The sequence below is a fragment of the Juglans regia genome, chromosome 2, assembly GCF_001411555.2.
Source record: "Juglans regia cultivar Chandler chromosome 2, Walnut 2.0, whole genome shotgun sequence".
Taxonomy (NCBI): Eukaryota; Viridiplantae; Streptophyta; class Magnoliopsida; order Fagales; family Juglandaceae; genus Juglans; species Juglans regia.
Genome location: NC_049902.1, coordinates 13688691 through 13697469, shown reverse-complemented (window position 1 = coordinate 13697469; position 8779 = coordinate 13688691). Strand labels below are relative to the sequence as shown.

At 32.9% G+C, this 8779-nt stretch overlaps 1 protein-coding gene across 1 annotated transcript; it reads left to right on the top strand.

Moving 5' to 3' along the window:
- The first annotated feature begins 1566 nt into the window (after nucleotides 1-1566).
- On the top strand, nucleotides 1567-2151 carry LOC109009413. The gene has a single exon (XM_018989871.1). It carries the CDS (start codon nucleotides 1567-1569, stop codon nucleotides 2149-2151), a length of 585 nt encoding a protein of 194 aa, XP_018845416.1.
- The last annotated feature ends 6628 nt before the right edge of the window (nucleotides 2152-8779 follow it).

The following is an 8779-nucleotide window of genomic DNA, read 5'->3' as shown; positions in this document are numbered from 1 at the left end:
AAAAATTAAAAAACTTAAAAATTTAAAAAATATGATATGTAAAAGTTAGACAAGTTGTATAGCATTCTAAATTCAATATCACGGCAATGTACAAAGTAATAAAAAATAAAATAAAAAATTTAGGTGCTTAATTTTTTTTGTAAAAATAAATTTATAAATTAATGTAATATGTTAAGATATTAAATTATTTTTATTATAAATATATCTAATATATTATATCAAAATATATATTTTTATAAAATTTGTTATCCGATAATATTTTAAAGCTGATATATATGTGTTGCATTTATTAATAATAAAATTTCAATACATTCTTAAAAGTATTAGAAAACACAAAATTACAATTATAGGAAAAGTCTCATCTAAAAGGACAGCTTTGGTTTATGTGCTTTTCAACATTGACAGTTTGAGGAAAACGAAAAGATAGACGAAAACATATAAAGGGACGGTGGGGTAATGATCCCGATAAGATTGGCTGTGCATTCGATCCATAATAATATACGCACAACAAATTATAATAATGTTATAAAATAAAAATATTTTTATAAAATAATTTATAAAAATATTACTCATTTAAAATATAATTATATAAAATATTATAAAAAATATTGTATATAAATTATTTTCATTTTTCAATTAAGGTAATTTCTGTCCACACGCAAGACAAAAGTAAGGAGAAATTGTAATTTTCAATTTTTTTAATAAATCATTATTATATTTTAAAAAGAATTGCTACATATATAAATAAATTATATAAAAATAAATTTATAAATTGACGTGATTTTACGTAATTTGTTAGATTTATTTTATATTAAAAATAATTTTACAATTTAACGTATTGCATCAAACTACGTCAGTTTATAAATTTATTTTTGTGTAATTATTTTATGACTAAAATATTATTATATTTTAAATGACAATTTCCTATAAAGTTGTTTAATTATAAATTATAAATTAACAATATATTTTTAATTTTTTTCAAGCTGTACACTCAGCGGTATCATTGAGCAGCTGATAGCTTCTCTCTTTGGTAATGGTCTTCCTCCACGCCATAATTTCCAGGCACGTAAACCTCTTCTAGCTAGACGACACACGATTCCCTATTGTCCACGTACATTTTGCGATGTACGTATTTTGCTCATCAGTCATATATAGTAGAGTACTACTTTTACTGCTTATAGTTATAAGTTAGTGTATTAATTATAAATCACTTTATTGTTATTGTAGAAAAAAACTAAAACACAAATATTATTTTATGCTTTTTACTTATCAATTATTTTTTATATTGTCCATAAAAAAATCTTGCAAATTATAGATTCCTTTCGTACGCCTGCTGGACCGCAAGTTCTCTTTTCTGATTTATTCCTATAGTACGTAGCCTGCATTCGATTTCTTATAGATTCCTTTCGTACACAGTGGTAATAATTTATATTTCATACGTAGCCTGCATTCGATTCCTTATAAATAGCTAAGACCCCAACTACACAAGAACACATCTTCAACAATATCCACACTGATCACTCCCTGATCAACATCTCTCTCTCTCTCTCTCGCGCTCACACACAAATGGAAGCACCAGCACAACCAAAATGGGTAAAATATCTCACTGCAGAACTCAAAATCGCAACAGCAGAAGAAGCATGGCCGTTCTTCGAGGACTACTGCAACCTAGCCAAATATGCTCCTGACGTAGTCGACACGAGTCACTTTGTCGAAGGGATCTGCAACCAGCCTGGCCTCGTCCGCTACTGCGCTGCCACAGCAACAAAAGTATGGGACGGGCGTATGCAATCGAAGAAATTGTGGGTCAATGAGAAGCTAAATCAGATAGATCCCATCAAGAAGTCTTTGACCTACGAAGTCAAGGAAAATAACGTCGGCATCAAGACCCTAGTGGGAACATGCTCAGCATATCCAATCAGCAAGGAAAGCAAACAAGGGTGCAATCTCCAGTGGTCATTCGTCGCTGATCCAATTCCAGGGTGGGAACAAGATGAGTTTGCATCTTTTATTCAGGCTATGCTAAATTCCATGGCAAAGAACATAGAAGATACAGTAACCGCCAAGAAAAAGAAGACAGAAGATTCCAAGATCCCAAGATGCTGTCTTCCAAATTTCCTCAGAATGATAAAATCAAATCTCAAAATTTAAAACTTTCGCTTATGGAACTAAAAATGGACTGGGGACCCTAGTGGGAACATGCTCAGTATATCCAATTTTAGTACGTGGTACCAAAGCCTTTTCTTTGTTTTTTTTTTTTTTTTTTGTCTTTTTCTTTTCCTTCTTCAGAGAAGAAACTATCCTAAGTGAACAATCTAGACAACTCAATTATAGCATCAATGTTTTCATTTGCAAAATGGTTGGGATTTTCCAGAGATGTATGTCCGTACTTTGCAGTTTGCTAACTCTATGATGGCTAAATATTGAGGAGAAATGTTTACAAATATTAAAGAATGAGTATTGTAAAGAAAGTAAAGAAGTGTTTTTGAAGAATTGCGTAATGCTCATTTGAATGATTTGGCAAATTACAGGAGGTGTATATATACACATAATTACGATTGATTTCTTAACTTTATGCAACATTATAATTTGAGTTTGACAGCTATCTAATTCAAAATCAAATCCACAGGATCACAGCTCCTCATCCCTTATCTGTAGCACTGATTTCGACAAGTGATGATTGCTGGTTTGGCTCTTCCTAATTTTTAGTGATATCAACTTGATCTTCTACAAGTATTGACAAAGTTCGGATGATAAAATCCACAAAAGATTTATGAAACTCATAGACTAACTACTTATGAATTTTCATGAGATGTGACAAATAGAAAATTTTAAAAATAAAATAAAATACCTTTAAGAAGTGATAACAATTTTCGGGAATTGAGCTGTCATTAATATATCCCAGCTTATTGCTTTTAAATGCTTCAGGTATTCATTGAACATCATATTTGTCCATAACTTCAACAACTTAGAAGCCAAATTTCAAATAAATAATCATTGCACTTATGAAAGTACAAAAGGGCATGCACACAGCAACATGATAAGTTAAAAGTAACTACAGAGAACACTTACTTTAGACATTATTTTAAAAGCAATAAAACTCATAACGTCTAATAATTATTTTAAAAAAATACCAACATTCTCTCACTATTTTTTAATAAAATAATAAAAATAAATAAATAAGAGAGATACTTTTAGACAAAGATGAATTATTATGTATCATGAAGGTATGCTCAGCATTGAACCCTCACTTGGTGAAATAATAATCTTTACTCCAGAGTCAATAGTGGTCTTAGACTTCAATTATGACTGCTTAAGGAAAATAAAGAATTATTACTCACACATAGTAACCCAGGTATTGACATGAGCTCACTACAACAAAATTTTTCTTTTGTGACAGAGGAAACTTCACCACGACTGTCACCTAATGTTCGTCACAGAAAATAATTGGTGACGGTTGGAGGTGTTCCGTTTGGTGTAACGTTCAAAAGTTCCATTTTTTGTGACGGTTGAGATATGTCACAGAAAGTAACATTCGGACGTCCAATTGAACGTTCGAATGTCAACCTGACCAATTGGTGTTCGAATGACAGAAGATGACGTTCGTTGATTCTAGTTCGAACGTATCATATTTACGTTTGAACGTTTATGCGTCTGAACGTTAATTGCAATAAACGTTCGAATTTTTGTTCAAACGTTACAAACCAATGTTTAAAAGTAATGGGTTTAATGTTCGGACGTTAGTTCAAATGTTAATGAAGATGTGTTGAACGCAAGTGGTACATTCAGAAGTTTGTTCGAACATTAATTGTTTAAACATTGGAACGTTTTGTTCGTTTGAGGGTGAGTACGTTCGAACGTTGAGTCCTATGTTGGAATGTTATTATATAATTTTGTGTATTAACATTCAAACGTTGGTTCGAATGTGAACCAACGCTCGAACGTTTTTTATTTACATTCAAACATACAGATCAGAAATACTAATGTCATAAAATTAAAAAACATATCAATTGTATCATATTACACACAATCAATTAACAACTAAAAATATCATATAAAGTTTCAAAATTAGATATTAAAATTAGTCATATACACTAATAAAATTGATAAAATTAATTTCTTTTCTTTCCTCGCCCATCGCGATTCTGTTACAAAGACATAACACTCTCTATTTGCCTCATCATCTCCCGCTGCACTTGCTCTTAGACTTCACTACTTATTCTTTCCTCCTAATCTTTCTATTGGTCATGCAAACGCGTCTCTAAATGAGACTCGCTCTAAGAGAGACTTTAACTCTTGTTGTCTCGATCTCATATATTCATTCTCGCGCCATGCAGTTTCTAAATCTTTTTAGTAAGATTATTAAATTGTGAAGTCGATGAGGTTGAGGAGGATGGACATCTATGTTTGAAAGATCGTACCAAACCTCTTACCATACTAGACTGCGGCCCAAGCACTTGCGTGGATATGTCTATGTCATTAGGAGAGGATTCCCCAGAAGCTAACTGCATCTCCATCATTTTTTCTTGCAATTTGAAAGAAAACACACAATAAGTAATGTATTAAAAGAAACACAAATAAAAAATAAATTATTCACATATTGCATAATTTATTTAATAAAATTAACACTGCTTACATAATTATTTACAACAACATGATCCATCCACTCACTACGCTCATTAGTGTAAGCAGTAGCATAGACATGAATGAGAAAAAAGTTTTCAGGATTATTACATTTCTAACAAAGCGACATTAACAATTTTAAAAAGATAATGTTAGTACTTAAATAAAAGAATATCAGAAAAATAAATGAATTCTATAATTTCTTAATTACCATTTTTTTAGCAAGACGATGAAACAATCTTGAATCGGCACGATGGTAGATAGTTAGAGTGGATCTATTATGTGCATTTGTAGAATTTAAATGTTACAAAATTAATTAGGAATGTTAATTGTAATATATATACATATAATATATATAGAATAAATAATTAAATGATATAAATTTAGAATACCTGATAATTTGGAGATGCGAAAAGATCACAACACATTCTCCAATCATCTAACTTCATCTGCTGGAAAGGGGATTACGCAGCCTCTTCCAACGTCTCAAAATTCTTGAAGTGGTCATGACATCGTTCGTTGTGGCGTCGAAATAGTGTAGCCATCAACTCATTCACAGTTCTCAAATCCTCGCTACGACCAAAGTCGAGCTCGAATTCATCCTAATAAGTGAATTAGGTCAAAAATATGATGTATTAATCTAGGTGAAAAAATATACTTTCAAAGTAAACTCACCAGCACACGACTTCGAATGTGTTCCTTAATCTCATTCGGAACATCTCGTCATGAGCGCACATAAAATGGAGCATAAGCTCTAACTATTGTACCAATATAAGAGGAAAGCACTGTTGCACTATCATCAAATTCTCCAGTGAAATTATCAAGAATAGTGATATTGAGTTTTTCGTGCCTTCTATTTTTCTCAAGAAAGATGTCACGTGCAGATGCATCAACTATATGATAATAGTATAATTATAGCTATTGAGATAAAAATATTAATTATATAATTAATTATCAACGACATTTCCTTACTGGTAGGTGTCGACTGGCTATTATTCTCTTACGTGTTAACTTGATCTTCAAGAATGGATTCCTCGGGTGGGGAGTCCTCAATGAGTTCGGGATTTGGACTTGGCGGATGAAGCACATTTCTTCGTTGTCGTTTTGGCGGCATACTTAGAAATGATTAATTATATCAAAGAAAACTAATTAGAATAAATTATGAAAAGTATAATATTCTATAATCACATATATGAATAAAATATTTAATACTTTTATTCTTCATCTTCGAATGTACTTTCCATGCTTGTTTCAGAATCTTTCAATAACATATTTGTCATCATCATCAACTTCTTCTTCGTCCTCCTTATCTACCTTCTCCCCGAATTTTGATTCGTCATATTCTTCTAACTCTTATTCTTCTTCTTCCTCAGTTACTTGAATTGAATGATAATTTAATATAGACAGGTTGAGATGGACAGGTGGGACGTCATATCTACACAAGGGGAGCAACTCGAGTGCACCAAGGTCAACAAACAAGTTAATACCCTCTTCATCTTCCTGGTAGGCCTTTACAATTGGAGTGTCATCTTTATCTCTACTATTTTCGTAATATGCACTCGTTTCTACTTCATATATATTTTGAGAGATAAATTTTTATACAACTCGCCAAGTTATCTCTCCATTATCTTCCTCAACGCTTTTCATTGGATTAATCAAGTAATAGACTTAGGTAGCTTGAAAAACCAAAACGAATGGATCATCTTCGTACCATTTAAATACAGTATTGACACTCGTAAAGTGATTATCCTATGTATCAAAACCTGACCACTATCTAGATCCCACCAATCACATTTAAAGACATATGTTACAGACCCACCAAATATTTCAATCCGATAATATCACGTATGATACCATAATAGTCAATATCATCTATTCTATGACTCCCTTCAAGTAATACACTAGAGTTTTGAGTCTTTCTATTACGTTCACAGTCCAGAGTATGGAATTTATAACCTCAAACCGTGCATGCAGTGTACCGAAGTGCTCTATTTGAGGGATCACTGGCCAATGCATACAACTCAGGAGAAACTGGTCCGAGATCACGAGCACGTTGTTCCAAAATCTAACAATTAAAATAATAAATATTTATTAAAAGTTACCCAGAGTTAAAAGTTTCAAAATGTAACATATATATAATTTTAGTTCATACATATTGTTCAAACCATTTGGAAATTTCTTCCTCGTGTCTTGCCTCTATATTCTCTACGCCTTCCATCCTAAATTTGTCGATGTGCTCACTGCATATAAGTGCAAAATAATATTATTTTGAGCACAATAGTTATAGTTAAACTTCAAGAAACTAGAGTTATTCGAAGCATGCAACGACATACATGAAATAGTCATCAATCTCTCGACAATTATTTAGCATATACCACCAAACTTTACCCAACTCTCCATCAATTAAATCGTAACCTGTTTGTGCACCCAAGGGTCGTACATTCTGGAAAAATACTAATAGCTCATGAATAGGCAGAGCAACAAGATCAACATTTTACTCTTGACATTAAATTGTGTTTCAACACTACGAAGATATAAAGAGCAAAATGTTAACCATTTATCATATATATAGGCCTCTGCTATTGAACCCTCAACACTAGCTTTATTCCCAACAGTACGCTTCAATCGACCCAAATATCTTTCAACTAGATATATTCAGTGGAACTACACCGGTCCACCCAACAATACTTTTTGAGGTAAATGTATTGCTAAATGGACCATGACATCAAAAAATGATGGTGAAAAAATCTGCTCGAATTTACAAATTTACATAGTATAGTAGTAATGTCTTCTTCCAGTTTCCACAACATATCTCGATTTACTACCCGAGCGCACAAATCCTTAAAAACATACAGAGTTCGAATATGGCGACACGTACATTAGATGTCAATTTCCCACAGGTTATAACTTCTACAAAAATACGTCACAATTATGATTTTTCAATCCACTGATTTTCAAGTCATCAAGGTTCACGCATCTACTGATATTTGAAGCATAACTTCTGGCAACTTCACACTTTGCAACCATTTACAGAAGTCCATCTTCTCCTCCCTCGGCATGACCACCCTATTGTAAATGTAGATTATGTTTAATTTCCATTCTCTCAAGATCTTTTCTCATCTTGATCGTATCATTAGTTTTTTTATTAATGATCATCAATGTACACAATATATTATCACATATATTCTTCTCTATGTGCATTACATCCAAACTATATCGCAACATGCAGGATGACCAATACGGTAAGTAAAAAAAAATACTACGCTTTGTCCAATTAAATTCTGTTGCGCCTCGTTTTCCCTTGTTCTTTCCCCGACCTTTGCCAAAATTGTTTGCTCTAACATGTACCAATTGTTTCATTATCTCTTCCCCAGACAACTTATTTGGTGAAATTTTGTCCTCTATTCTCCCATCAAACTTAGCACATTTTCTTCTTCATGCATGATTTGCTGGTAGATAACGTCGATGACCCATGAAACACAACTTTTAAGAATATTTTAACCACTTACTACCAGTTTCTTTATTACATATTAGACAAGCTAGCTTCTCTTTCGTACTTCAGCTAGAAAGATTCTCATATACCGAAAGTCATTTATCGTCCACATTACCGCAACATGCATCTGAAAATATATCGACGTGGATGCATCATAAGTTCTGACGCCTGTTTCTCATAACTCTTTCAACTCTTCAATCAACGACTGCATGCATACGTCAATGTCATTCCCAAGTGATCTTGGACCAGAGATAAATAAAGTTAACAAAATGTTGGGCGCCTTCATGCACCTCTGTGGTGGAAGATTGTATGGAATCAACACTACAGACCAAATGCTATAACTTGTACTCATATTCCTAAAATGGTTGAATCCATCGGTTATGAGTCCTAGGCGTACGTTCCGAGCTTCTATCCTAAACTCTGTGTATTAATTATCGAAAGATTGCCACGCAAGTGAGTCAGCGGGGTGCCTCATATATACGTCGTCCTTAACTCTTTTATCCTTGTGCCACTCATATCTTGAGCAGTTTTCTTACACATGTATAGTCTTTGCAACGCTGGTCTCAAGGGAAAATACCGTAACAGCTTAACCGACAGGTTTTTCTTACCCTTCCACCTCGACTCTCCGCATACAGGATATGCTTGTTTCTCCTCGTTCTCCTT

Coding starts and splice junctions, on each gene's coding strand:
- LOC109009413 (XM_018989871.1), top strand. CDS start 1,567: ATGGAAGCACCAGCACAACCAAAATGGGTAAAATATCTCACTGCAGAA.